The sequence below is a fragment of the Pelodiscus sinensis genome, chromosome 4 (assembly GCF_052426305.1).
Source record: "Pelodiscus sinensis isolate ZL-2025 chromosome 4, ASM5242630v1, whole genome shotgun sequence".
Classification (NCBI taxonomy): domain Eukaryota; kingdom Metazoa; phylum Chordata; order Testudines; family Trionychidae; genus Pelodiscus; species Pelodiscus sinensis.
The window spans coordinates 70,204,238-70,218,811 of NC_143055.1; the positions used below are offsets into that span (position 1 = coordinate 70,204,238).

General features: G+C 37.6%; 2 protein-coding genes across 7 annotated transcripts in view; one reads left to right on the forward strand and one right to left on the reverse strand.

The window, feature by feature from the left end:
* Positions 1-4,637, forward strand: part of HPF1 (histone PARylation factor 1) — a 29,547-nt gene extending 24,910 nt beyond the window's left edge. For both annotated transcript variants that reach the window (XM_006111675.4, XM_075930196.2), the window contains exons 6-8: positions 2,652-2,739; positions 3,386-3,558; positions 4,377-4,637. In XM_006111675.4, the coding sequence (XP_006111737.1) occupies positions 2,652-2,739; positions 3,386-3,558; positions 4,377-4,508 (393 nt within the window). In that variant the 3' untranslated portion in view covers positions 4,509-4,637. The remainder of the gene's footprint in view (positions 1-2,651; positions 2,740-3,385; positions 3,559-4,376) is intronic.
* Positions 4,638-8,297: 3,660 nt separating this feature from the next.
* Positions 8,298-14,574, reverse strand: part of CLCN3 (Cl-/H+ antiporter 3) — an 83,481-nt gene continuing 77,204 nt past the window's right edge. For 3 of the 5 annotated variants that reach the window (XM_014574866.4, XM_075931137.2, XM_075931135.2), the window contains exons 13-14: positions 13,202-13,277; positions 8,298-11,514 (exon numbers count right to left, since the gene is read on the reverse strand). In XM_014574866.4, the coding sequence (XP_014430352.1) occupies positions 11,356-11,514; positions 13,202-13,277 (235 nt within the window). In that variant the 3' untranslated portion in view covers positions 8,298-11,355. The remainder of the gene's footprint in view (positions 11,515-13,201; positions 13,278-14,574) is intronic. The other 2 variants (XM_075931136.2, XM_006111677.5) reach the window with 1 other exon arrangement.

The window sequence follows — 14,574 nt, forward strand, 5'->3', positions numbered from 1 at the left end:
TGTTCCTTGAGCATCACACTACCTGTTGACTCTGGAAGTCTCAGGTACTTCTCTCAATCACACCCATACTACTTGCTGCCTTTTAAAATTTGGAATCAGACGAGGCTCATCTCTAAAGCCACACATCTGCAGATATCCACTTTATATCCATAGACCATATTTATGGCTTGGATGCAGATATAAAGTTTTTGTAGCCGTGCAAGGCTCTACTAATGTTCTAACCAGGGATGATTTAGCCCAAGGGGCTCCAGCCCAAATGTAAGGCAGCCTGTTATATATATTTCAAAACATGCCTTCCCTCCTCTCTCCTCCCCCCCGCCCCTCCCAAAAAAATCCAGATTCCCTGTGCAAATATCCATGAACTCAAGGAAGAGTTATGGTGAGGTCTAGATGGCAGCAGACATCCAAGTGAGCCAAAGAACTGAACTGCCCACTCTGATTTATTTTCTTAAAAACTAATCAACTCATAGTGTTTTGGAAAACTAGCTGTTTTTTCCTTCTTGTGAGAGCAGCATCTGCCTGTAGAGCCAAGGGGACTAGCTCAGTGTTCCCAGAAGGGGTGGGGCTGAGAGCAGCTGGCCCTCAGTACTACCTAGGAGTTGGCATTCTCTCTTTCTGCCCCTCCTCCCCCCGTCCTTAGTGTTTCTCGTGCTCTGGCAGTGACTTAAAGGGACTGGGGTTCTAGCTGCTGCTGCTGGGCCCTGTTGAATTGCAACACCTTCTTTGCTCCGCCTCCCCGTCAGCAGGCATGACTGCTGCTTTAACAGTCACCAGCACCTTCATGTGTAAGTTCTCATAGTACAATTAAACTTACCCTTTTTAAAAATAAACTAACTTCTAAGAGGCATTTACTGAAGGTTGCACAAAGGGAAAAAGTGTAGAACTACTTAAGTACAAGAATGCAGTTTAATGTGTGTATGTTCGGTAGGCCACTGATAAGCTACTAACATGAATAGAGAACTTTTTGCTGGATAGTGTCTTGCTATTTGTATGGGGGAAGGGATAATCTGATGAATTTTCCAACAAGGAAACTCTTAAACCTATTTTTGAGATGCAAACTTGCTGTGAATAATTGGAAAACTCAGTTTCCTTAAGGATATTTGGAGCAGAAATTAGGTATAGATTCAAGTTAGAAATAAGCTAAAAATCAGTGGGTCAATTTTTGGACCAAGAGGGTAGTATAATTTGGAGACGCTTCACGTACACAAGACACTAGCAATGGAGGCTCACCAAATGAGGAACATTGCACATGGACTCTGACTATTTAGATTGAGTTACTATGGTATGGCCATGCAAATCTGGAATTGTGTTCATTTAAAAAGCCTGGCTTGTTGCTTGCAGTGTAATAGACTGCAAGTTCCAAATTCTGCTAAAGAGCAGACTGAAAAGACTAGGGAGTGCAGGAGGTTTGTACATGGTGATGGAGGGGTAACTAATACTCGCCCACAGCTACAGCAAAAAGGGGCAAACTGAATGAGTAATATTTTTAGGGGTACAAAAGGGTTAGTATTACTTTAAAGAACTTGTTAAACCTTTTGAAATAGCATGAAGTTACAGTTGGATATTAGGAAAAACTGCTTCACTAGGAGGATGGTGAAGTACTGGAATGAGTTACCTAGGGAGGTGGTGGAATCTCCATCCCTAGAGGCTTTTTAGTCTCAGCTTGACAAAGCCCTGACTGGGATAATTTAGTTGGGATTTGTCTTGCTTTGGGCAGGAGACTCGACTCGACTTCCCGAGGTCTCTTCCAGCCCTATGATTCTATGACTCTCTATTTATGATCTGATGTTTCTCTTTGAGAACACAGTATTGAACAAAAGGTTTTTAATGGGAATCTAATAAATGCTAAGCTTGATAGACTGAGCATTATCAACTTTTTTTTTTCTCTTGACACACCCCGTCCTCCGCTAATAGATTCAAGAACTAAGGTGCATAGTCAGGAAACTGGAGTAACAAACTGAGATACTGGGGGGGGAAAAAACCTTTAAAAAAATCATATAGTGCCTTATATAAACACGGTGAGCCTGATGGTCACTCTTCTTTTTACAAAACTGCAAATGCCCATAAGTAGATGTCACACAGTAGCTTGTCAGTATAACCTGTCAAAAGGAATAAACTGTTGAATGCATTTAGATAGTATTGCCTACAATCAGGCTATGTCTAGACTACGTTCTATTTTTGAAAGAGGATATGCAAATCTGAAGAATTTGCATATCTTCTTCCCATCTCACTGTCAAAAGCGGAAGTAGTTTGGACGCGATTTTTTTGGGGAAAAAAACCCCTTTTTTGAAAAAACTGCTCTTCCTTAAATGAGGCTTACTTTTTTTTGTTTGTGTATGGGTGTTTTGGGAAAGGTTTTTCCTGAAAATAGAATGTAGTTTAGATGTACCCCCGGTGCTTGTAAGATCCCCCTGCATCTACCAACTAGATTGTTCCATCACTGTAGAGTTTAGAAGTAAAATGTTGAAGTTGTAATTAGACTTGATGGCAAGGGTGACCACTGTTACAAATTCAGTCTCCTAGACGCAAAGTTAATTTGTTATATCTTGGTAAATCATGGGCACATTACCCCTAGTGGTAAAAAGCAAGTTGGTGTCTTGTATAGCTTTTATCATTGGGTTTTATCATAAATCTTTTTTTCTCTTATTCAGGTAGTGACTAAAACATTTCATGGAGCAGGTCTGGTTGTGCCTGTAGATAAAAATGATGTTGGGTACAGAGAGCTCCCTGAAACCAATGGTAATTTTTTTAAATAAAAGCATTCTTGTTCATATCCTCCTTCTTTTAGTTAAGTTACACTGAAACATTTCTTTTGGCTGATCCAAAATATGGATTGCATTTATACTAGGTGACGATATTAATACTGTGGTGGACAGCAAACAGCTGATCTTTCACTATCATAATACTTGAATATGTAATTTTGGTTTGAATCCTTTAATTGGATGAAAACCAGGGTGCAGTGAAGCACTGAACTGGCCTGAAACAAGATGATTGAATTATAAATGTATTGTTGTGGAGACAATTTAATTTTTCCTCTAAGATGAGTGGTTTAAGTGCCATAAGATTCTTTTTATAACCAGATGTAACTTAACACGTATACAAAATCTTCAGGAGGCAGTGACTTCAGTTATTCTCAGAAGTTAGAGAAACACTGCAAGTACCCCGATCCAGAGTCATTTCTCAACTGTTTCCACCCACAACTCCAAAAGAATAGACGTTTTCCTCTGAACCTGTATTCTAGGATTCATTGTGCTGTTTGAGCAAAAAAGATCACTGCTTTCTATAGCTGAAGTGGGTACATACCTAATTCATATGTAATGAATGTGAATTCACATTTTAAATAGTAGAAAAGTAAATTCTCTCCCCCCCCCCCCTTCCATTACAGCTAATCTTAAAAGAATTTGTAAGGCCATTGTGGATGCTCCTAGCGATGAGCAGAGACTGAAAGCCTTTGCACCCATTCAGGAAATGATGACTTTTGTTCAATTTGCTAATGACGAATGTGACTATGGAATGGGCTATGAACTGGGAATGGACCTCTTTTGCTATGGGTCACATGTAAGTATTAAAATAGTCATCATTCAGCAGACATGTACATGTTGTGTTTTGAGGGTAGAACTGGACTTGTGTGGCTTTATTCTTGCTAAAAGCAAGTTGACATTTTTGGTAGCTGTTACAGAACAAACATACAATAGGCCCACAGGTCTGTGTGTGTATTTGTGGGCTCTTTTTTTTTGTAGTTGCGTAATGGTGTTTACAGTTGTTTGAAAGAGCACTCTGTCTGCTCAATACCACTAACTTAGCAAATGTAGCATGTATGACTTGGCAGTATATAAAGTCACTGGTAAGATACCTTACACATTCATTTAACATGACTGTAGTTTGCCAGTGCGACTGTTGAATTGCTTATTCTTGCCAAAGGAAAACCTCTATGCTTAATGTAGCTGAAACAAAATAGGTGCTGGTAAGTACAAACTTGAATACCTCCTTTAAAGTTACAACTGGATGGACAAATACTGTGGGTTGAACGTCTCTCATCCAGCACCCTCAAAATGGCTCAGGTCCGTGGGAGGTCAACATTGTCTAGCAGCATTACCAACACCTCCAACTGCTTAGTGGGATGTTAAAGGACACTTAAGGGTGAAATAGAGCTAAATCCCAGCACAACACTGAACCAGGACTAGTGGCTATAAGCAAACTTAATGGGAAACTTAATTGGCCACATCCCTAACAAATGGACATCCAGCTAACTACAGTCATGCTGGAAATCAGGATTTCTCTTATGGTGTACGACCAAGTTGTTAACTTTTAATGGAGGGGAAGGGCATTCTGTGTGCCAAGCTCTGCTCACCTACTTTTCATTCTATTGTTTGTAGTATTTCCACAAGGTCGTTGGTCAGCTGTTATCTCTCGCATATAACCTGTTGAGGAGGAACCTCTTTGCTGAGATTGTTGAATCGCATTTAGCTAAAAGAAGTGACGAGAATGTGGACCAACTAGCAGCATGATCCAAAGAGGGCTTAAAGTTTCAAGTATTAGTGCTGCAAAACTTGATTTTTGTTAAATGGATATAGGTGTTTTCATTAGTAATATAAAGTAATGTTTGTGTGTAGTAAATAAAACTTTTTAAAAATAAACTAGACTAGGTTCCTTTTTATAGCACCAGAAAACAGTGTTTTCTAATTATACTAGGGGTAGAATACTAATTCCTAAACTTGACTCAAACCTGAGCTATGCTACAGGGGGGGCAAAAGGTAACTATCCAACCTGACTTGGCCATTAAATGATGGCATTTTGCACCTCTCATAATAACATGGGCTTGTCTTCCATCACATAATGCTGAAACTTTCTTACAAAACATTGTTGATTGTTTTGTGACCGTCCATGAAACGTATCTACATCTTGTAACACATTTTTCTGCCACTCCTGGTATTCATTTACTACTGCCATCAGTAGGGGAGCAGGGTTTATGCACTCAGTAGTAGTGTTATACAGTCCAAGGAGGAATGGCTGCTCCAAGTTAGTGCATATAGATTTTTTCAGTCAATGTAGGATTCCAGTATAAATGGACAGTTGCACTACTTACTGCATAGCCTTACACAGAAAACACTGTGTATTCTTCAACGACCCAGGCCCTTCCTCTTTCTGTGTCTTCACATTCTCCTGTGCTGTGATAGATGCCTAGTTTCATGTGCTTTGAGCTGGTGGAGGTTTCAGGAAACAACTCCTGGAACCGCTGTTAGGGATTTGCCATGGTACTACATGTTTGCTGTTCATGCTGCTTCTGCCCCTCCAGAGTGGAGCATAATTCAGGAAGCCATTCTTTCTAGTGAATGTACAGCAGAATGTGGGAGGGGTTGTTGACCTGTGTAGAGCTATACCTGCTGTATACCTGGCCCACATTCTGGTGACAGTGCAGAACTCACCAACTCCTCTTAAGAAACTCATTTTAGCAGTAGGAGTGTGGGCAAGAGCAGAAAGTCAGAGAGGCCCATGCATAGAGTACGTATAATAGGATTGGTTGAAATGGCTGATTGAATTAGTGATAGTTGAGAACCAACACTAACATTTTTACAATTGTAGTCCCCTTATTAAAGGGGCTGCTGGCTGTGTGGGGTTTTTTTGGGGGGGGGAGGGGAGAGGATCCTTTGTGCTGCAATCTAGCTGCAGAGACTACAACCCCTATCAGCCTGGGGGGGAGAAGGGGTCAGAATGGTGGGTCTTCTAGGCATGGAAAGAGGGTTAGGCTAGAATCTATTTTGGAGAAAGGAGCTAGGCTGCTGGTGGGGAACTTTTTTTTTTAAATTTATTTATTTTAAAGCCGGGAGCTGTAGGTTGCAGCTAGAGCCTGACTGAGAGCCTGCCAGGGCTTGGATCTAGCAGGCTGGTTCAGGAGCTTTTGATTGTCCCTAGAGGGGAGAGACTGGGGCTGTGCCTGTGGCTGAGAGGGGCCTACATAAACCTGCACCGGAGGCAACCAAGTAACTGGGCTCTTTGCTAAAGTGTTGCCTGGACACTAACTCTGTCAAAAGAAGCAGTGATCTGCCGAGGGCACCGGAGCTGCTGGAATCTGGTGAGGCATGTGGCAGTCACGGGGGATTTTACAGCTAGCTGCTCAGCTTGGACGAACACATACCGAACCTGCACAGTGCTGTCTCCACTCCAGTTACAGACTTTCAAGGGCACCCACACAAGCATCTGGGATGGGATAAATGGTGGCAATATAAATGCTAGATAAGTTTGTGTACTTTAATTGATTTTTCACTTTCAATCTGTTAACCTTGTTAGATTCAGACTATTGCTGGAATAATTTTATTCCTAGAGGCTCCAAGGCACACTGGTAAGTGTGTATAGGGCCAGCCAGGTGCAGGCACTGCCACTGTATATTCTTTAGGAGCAAGGGCCTGGATAGGGAATCCCCAACTAAGCAACATCACCCCTGGGGTACTCAGGATCTCCTTTTATGTTAAAAACATCAGGCGTCCAGGCACAAGTGTGAGTCTGACCTAGTTCCAAGTAACCCAGGGAGAAAAAGGGAGTTATGCAATGTTAACATGAGAATCTTTTTTTTTTCTTGAAAATACTTGGGCCCATGTCCATTTGTTTCTGCTGTGAAACATGTAGTTCCACCCACTCCAAGCATCTCATCTAACAGCACATACACTGTTGTAACCACAATGTAATTGAAAGGTGATTCTCTTCCTTGAAATTGGATATAAAAGAAACACCAGACCAGCACAGATGTAATTAGAACTAACTTTCACCTCATCTTATAGACTAAGGCTACATCTACACTGCAGGCTTTTTGCATAAGAACAGTAAGGTGTCGGAACAGAGGGCTTCTTGCACAAGAGTTATTCCTCCCCCCACAAGGAATAAGCCCTCTTCTGCAAGAGCTCTTACACAAGAAGACAGTGTGGATGGACAATAGGGGTTTCTTGTGCAAAAAAACCCTATGGCTAAAATGGCCATCAGAGCTTTATTGCACAAGACAGTGTCCTCACTGCCATGGATGCAAAGCACATGGTAGTGTGGACGTACTCTTGTGCAAGAACTCTTGTGTAAAACAGTTCTTGCACAAAAAGCCTACAGTGTAGACGTAGCCTTATGCTTATATGGTAGGATTCCATTATTTATGAGTAAGCTGAAAATTTTTAAAGACATAATGCGTGAATCAATAGGGCACAGGTTTACTAGTAAACTACTTCAAACACGCTGCTGCTGTCAATGCTGAAGCCCCAGCAGAATTTTATTAAGCAGCCACAGCGTCCCAAAGCCCATTAGAAAATTAGCTTTAGAGAATTCTCTCTTAACTCAGCACCTGTATTGCCATTTTCAAATGATCTAACAAAAGGTAATCTCTAATTAGAAAGTTACTTATAATGCACAAGTCAGCATAAGCAGCTCAAATTTTCAGATTGCAAGATGAGATTTGTGCACTAGGAAATGTAAACTGCCTCTTTCTTAAAAGTGAACAAATAAGATACAGAAATTGCTAAGCATTAAGATGAAACATCAATTTTATGGTCACTTGTCAACAGAATCAATTTTAAATATTCATGCATATGCAGTGTTCATGGCCTCAACTGTTCATTTTGTGCACACACAGCAAATGTAAAAAGGCAGACTCTGGCTGATTTTTCAGAAAGGTTGAAGTTCTGGAAAAATGTGCACTCAGATGTTAACTTTACATACTTGAGTGGGATTACACTGTGTAAAATATGTCCTTGAAGGAGTGGGCCTTACTATAGATTTTACTGATTTATGGTAAAATTCATTAATAGCCCAAGAAGTTTACTGTCCAATGTACTGACAAAAGGTTTGCTCTCAAGCAATATGAAACACCAGTAAAGTTGAATTGCAGTTCAATTGGAAAGTAATAGTTGGTTTGGATGAATAGTAGATGGCTTCAGTTTCTACCACAAAATTACTGTAACTAAAGTGGTTTAAAAGTGAAGTATTGAAACTTTAGGTAAATACAGAATTGTGGCTATAAGCCAACAGTTAAAATTAGATGGTTGCATAGTAAAGCAACAATTAGGAACTAAAATGTTCCACTGCTTTAAAGCAAAACATTTTTAAAATTAAATTTTTCAAAAAATATCTACCACCATAGAATTGCAACTGCAAAACTGCCACAAACTCAGATGAAATTCTGTAGAATTTTTTAAGGTAAAAATTGCTTGCCACTAATTTTCCTTTGATGCAAAGAGATGCCCAAGATACGTATGTAAATTTCATCAGGGAAAAGCCAAGTGAGTATTTGACAGTACATGAATTAAAAGTCCAACAAAAAATGGTCATACAGAAATGTTTAATATATTTATGATTGAATCATCGCAGTAATCAGTTTACTGTAATGATACGCAACTCTACCACACGATTATAAATAAAAACATTAAGATCAATATTAAATACAGCTCTAGGCAACATCACAGATTAACAAACTATGCATTCTTCATGAACCAGTAACTAAACAGTTAAAAACAAAAAGATGCTGACACCCTTACCCCATCTGCTCAAATCAGTTAATTGTAATAAGGCGTTGGGAAATTTTACATTAGAGAACAAACCTTTTTTGTTGAACAGTACAGGCACGCTTAATCCGTATCAGAATTTCTAATGTACGATGACTAGATAATGTCAAATATCAATGAGGAAAGCATAGCAAGTAAAAACAGTGAACAGAGGGGTATGAAATCAGCACAATATAAATGTTGCACTTGGAGTTACACAACAAGGGCCTGAATTGTATTTTTTCACTTCATGCAGTTTCAAAGTAGAACTAGATATGAATTTATAAAATACACACACTGATGTGCCTTATGGCAAAGAACAGCAGGGGTAGGAGTGGGGTTTCAAAGTGATTAGAAAATATATATTTTTTTTAAAGAAAAGCATGTTTATATTGTTTCACTATAAGAAAGAGCAACAAGCTTTAGCTGGATGATGAAAGGCAGCATTACCAGTAACCTCCTGAACTGACTTCTACAGACAAGCCAAATTTTGCACTCAGATCAATTGAAATTAGAACTAGCTCCAAAAAACAATTACGCTGCTTCCAATTTATGTAATGGTTGGATCGCTGTAATATGGCATCATTTGGCCCATTATATTACTTCAGTTAAAAAATTAAAGTTAATTTAGTTGCAAAACTGCACTTTTAATAGTATCTTGATTCCCTGCTTTAGTTCCAAACCAACCTTCAAAAGGGGGCTGACCATGAGTAGCACAGGCTCTGTAGAAAACTCTTCTGTTTTCTACTGGGACAAGACAACAGAATTTAAACAATCATTACAGTTTTATAAATAGTCCTGATTGAGAGAAGCATGTAAACACATGCATTACTTTTAAGAATGCTACTAGTCCCATTAGCTTCACTGAGATTACTCTAACTGTGGGAGAATTCTTCACCTGTTACATTTGGAGCCATAGTAAAATTGCAGAATTCCCTCAAGACTGATGTCATGCTAAAAGTAAGCAGGCATGTAGTGCTTTGCTGAATCAGAACCTTCAGGATTACAAATGCTAAAAGTAGCTAAGAGTGATTGATTTTTTTTTTTTAAACCTGGTATATTTCATAGTTTGAGGAATAATGTTAGGAGGTCACTATGTCCAATTCCAAATTATAAAATTACTGAATGTACAATGACATGAATGTAACATGCACACCAGAGTATTTTAAACTGCCCCTTCTCTATTCTATCGTTTTCTTTTTTTGGGACAATACGTTCTTGGGATGTTGCCTTTTCTTTGTGTGTGATTTTTTTAAAACCTGATAAATGAATATGTTCAGCTAATAATTACAACAGGCTTTCTGAAAAGAAAAAAAATGTTCTGAATCTGTCTGCCTGCTAAAGTGTATGTTGCTGCTGAAGTTTAAAACCTACTCAATCTTTCAAGTAAGTTTGTGTTTCATTTTCTAAGAAGCTACATTTCATTCAAACTTTCAGCCAGTGTATTTCTAGATTCTTAAACACAAGTCAGTCACAACAGGTCTCACAATTAATTATTTCTAAAACCCTGCAGTATTTAAGAAGTATTTGTAGTTTTACAGTTTCATAATAATGAACAAATGGACACCTCAAAGTTATGGCAGTGAAAGGTGAGGTTACAAATGCTATTATACCCATGTTGGATAATAAAGAAATAATTTCTTGTTTAAACCCTTCATCTAGTTGTAAACTTCTTCCCCATCCTCCACTGTATGTAGAGGATTTTGAATTACTCTATAAAAATCAAATTAAAGGTTGAATTAATTATGTAAGATATTAACTGATTTGTATTTAATATATTTTAATCCATAAAAATATAAATAAAGAATGGTAAATTTCAAGAAAAAATATACATTTAGTGCAAGTTATGAATTACATTTCTTTCTTCAGTGTCAGCAGTGGAACATCTTTTTGTGGTAAAGGAAAACTAAAGATGATTGATTTTAATTTAATGTAAAAAATATGTCCAGTGTTTCCGCATGCAATTACCATCAGATACACCTATACAGAATTGTTCCTGTTCTTAGTTATCAGAGTAGCAGTACTTTCCTTATACTGCACAACATTGGTATATGTCAGTGTCTTCAATAATACAAAAATTGCATAAGACCAGGTCACATTATTGATATATTCTGCAGGAAAAGCATTTTCCTAGAAACTCAAGTTTAATCTATTTTTAAATTTTTCTGAAATCACAGCACCTAAGGCTGCAAAATTTCACACATGCTTCACACAAGGTATTACCTGTTCAATCTGCTTTTGCTGAAGCAGATTCAGACTGCCGCCTCAAGCTTTTCATGATGTACGAACTACATGTTTAATGGCACAAGAAAAACTCCCTTCTTGTGATCAAACCTTAGTAAGTCACAGTACATCTCAATATGAGAAACTACTGCTTCAGAAGGGCACACCAATTTTAAAGAGCCTTTGTTACAGCTCAGGAGAGAGAGAGAGAGAAATAAAAGCTCTTCTGGAATGTAGAAAGGTGATGAGTACTAATTATATATTTCATGAATTAACACAACAGTTTTCAATGGTAAAAAGGGAAAGACCTTGCAATCCTCAAAAAATGGCTCAATTCAAGTGATCCCTCTGGAAACAGGGACTAACAATGCATCTTGTCAATGTTAGCACAGGGCTTTGAGAATTCTGTCTTCTGACCCAGCTTTCGCACTGCACTATCATGGCAGATCTGTCATCATGGAACGCATCCAGTGCAGGATAGCAGAGGCTCACACTCTCCATGTTACAGTGAGGAACTCCCGCCTCTCCGTGCTCCCCCAGACCAACTTTTAAATTCCAACTGCACGGCTATGCAAAAATCCAGCTCTTAATTCCAACCACAGAAGACTCCTTCAGGCTAAAGTGTTGTACTGTTCAACAAATGAACCTCCTCTTCTGTTTCCTCTCTCTCCTCAGCTATGGGCTTCAGTTGAACATTATTGATGCGGGATCTTGGTTTGCCGTCTGGGCCATATGACGGAGGATATCTTTTTTTGTTATAATGCCAAGGAGGCGCCTGAAAAGGATAAATAGAAAATGGCTATTATTCTACTAGAAAAAAGAAACAGAACTAAATCTGTAGCCAAGTCCTTTTTGTTGACAGGAATAGAGCAAATAGGCTGATTTTCTTGTTTAAATAAAAACATTTTATTAATAAAAATATCAAGTAACCATCATTTTGTTAAAAGAGAGCAGCGTGGAGGCACCAAATAGGATGGTCACTAAACTATAATCCATTTTTCATTAGATGCAATTATGCAAGCAGAGTCCAAGCCCATTTATATTTAATTTTTGTTTGTTTCTACAAAATGAAATTTTGATTAAGGTATGCCAACAAAAAAGTAACAAAGGACAAAGAACAAAGGAGGTATGAATAAAAAGTGATATTGATCCCATTTTGAAAGGAAAATATGCTCCAATCTAGCCACCAGAAGTCACAAATTGCTTGATGGCCCCAAGCCTTGACATTAAATCAAACTTTTTTTATATACATTACATTTAGAGGATCATACCAGTCTAACATATTGGCTTAGTTTGGTATCTTCATAAGAGCACATATATTTAAGTGTAGAATTAAAGCAATATAATCAGTAGCTGTGTTTTCAAGTTTAGAACCTTAAAAAGTAAGCCAATAAATAACCAATTTTAAAAGACTATATACATTTTAAAATTTCATGTTGTGCTTTTATGAAAAGATCTTAATAGCTGTTAAGAATATAACCGTGTGTTATATCAAAAAAGTAAAGCTGCCTTAAAGGATAATATCACAAGAGAAGCAGAAAGCAGAAAGAATGAGCTGCTAATCTTGTTAATCTTGTTAGTGCTTTTTGTTTGTATTTTAAAGGAGGCATGAAATACTTGTGAAATAAAATAAAATGTGAACATAACATGTTTTGCACATAAGCAGCTACATTTGGAGGGCAGGTTTAGTAGAGATGCAACAATTGCAGAGTAACATCCAAATTAAGATAATTTCTAAGTTACAACTAACGTTAGATCACAACATCTTAATGATACGCTTTATCTAAGTTATGAAGCCACTAGTAAAAATATTAACAAGCTATTCTGCGGCTTAGGACATAACTAGACATCTTATGAAGGGACACTGATTGCTATAGATGATAGGAGAACATATAGTGCATCACAACAAATAAAGGACTGGTTTTTAGAAGCATGCAGATACATGGGGCATAGCAGAGGAAGGGTCTAATGCCACATTAAGTACAAATTATATTCTGGTTTGGTTGTCAGAAAGCTCAACTCATTGGTCAGCAATTATCGGAAGCTGCCAAAGATCAGGCAAATCTTAGTTTTAATTCAAAAGAACATTAATATATGCTATCAATCAAGCAATAAATTAAATAAAGGAAAAGGAAAGAGTTTCCTAGCTGGGCCTTTCCCCATCTGGCATAATATAATAATCTGTCATCCTTCTAAGACCATCAGAGTTTCTGATAACTGATCTCTATAACTTTTTTTTAATGTTGTGATTAACAGCAAATTTTTAGCAGTATGCCTATACAGCTCAGTTTTTACAAATATTTTACATTATAAACGCTTTAATTCAAATTATCATATTTGTTGCACAGGAAGATTTTTGTTGTTCAGCTGATGTTACGGTAAGAGAACACTGAACAGTTCACAAGTTTCATGCTTCCTGACTTCTAACATGTCTAATTAGGAGATCTGATATATCTAATCACCAAGGGTTCGACGTGCTGCTTTAGTTGCTCGAGATGTTCTAATATGTTCTTCTTTGTGATGATCCCCAAGACAATCCTGAAACAGATCATGTTATGCTAATAACTGTGTGAATCAAATAAAAAAAAGTTCCAATCATAATGAGAGGTTTAGAATAGAATAAAATGAAAAAAAAAAAAAAAAAGAGGACTGCAAGAATGCTAATAATGAAGTAGTTAAATGAAGAGTGATTTGAGAATCAGTACCTTTTCACAGATTAATAATTTGTTTTCTACATGGCACAAAAATGCATCTTTAACCTTAAATGTTGATTATTTAACTTGTTTCTTTCAGAAATTACTTCTGAGTTCACATAAAAATCAGAAGCTGAAATTTTAGCCTGCCTCGTTAGATGCAGATGACTAAAATCAAATTACGGATTTTAGGAAGTCAAAGAAACTGTGTATGAAGCTACCTTTACAGCTAAATCATTCTGAGTGGTAGCCCAGGCTGTGCTGAGCCTAATTGCACTCATATCAGTTTTTAAATCAGGATTGACTCGACTGAATCAACACGTTAGTGTTAATTAAAAAGTTAAACCTTCTTTCTATGTACTTTCCAATGCTCCTTAATTTCTTACCACAACTATCAATTAACACAAGCTTTCTAGTCCAAGCTATTATTGTTGCACAAACTCATTTTAATAAATGGGAGATTATCTGTCTTTTGTTTTGTTGCATCTGACGAAGTGGGTCTTTGCCCACGAAAGCTTATGCTCCTACACTTCAGTTAGTCTATAAGGTGCCACAGGACTCCTCGCCGCTTTTGCAGATTCAGACTAACACGGCTACCCCTCTGATACTATCTGTCTTTTGAGAGCATATTTGATTTACAGATTCCGTTACATGTATTTCTTTTGCCATAATTTAGATTACTTTCATCCTTTCTATCTACCTGGCAGTTTGCTTACTCCCATTACCCATAACATCACAAACAAGGTTTAAAATTTGACCAGAGGTAAATACTGAGCTCACAAAGTAACACATTTATAAACTGAAGCAGGAGAACAAAAATTGTTGTTACAGCACAACTGATTAATGAAGTAATCTACATTTTCTACTAAATTTATGCTGAAAGCAACTGTTTAAAATTCACAATAGGCTTTTATATTAATTTTGTATGGTTAACCTTTCTTTATAATTTATTATTCCAAAGCAATTATTAGGTATTTGAGTTTTAAACTGCAGTATAAACTACTTATAGTACTGAACAGCTCAACACAAATATTCCTTAGAGAAATACTAGTATTGCAGATTTCCTTCCCCAAATTGAGCTCCAGAAATGTAATTAGACACATACACTGACGTAAAATTGATAGAGTATGAGTCCCTTGTCC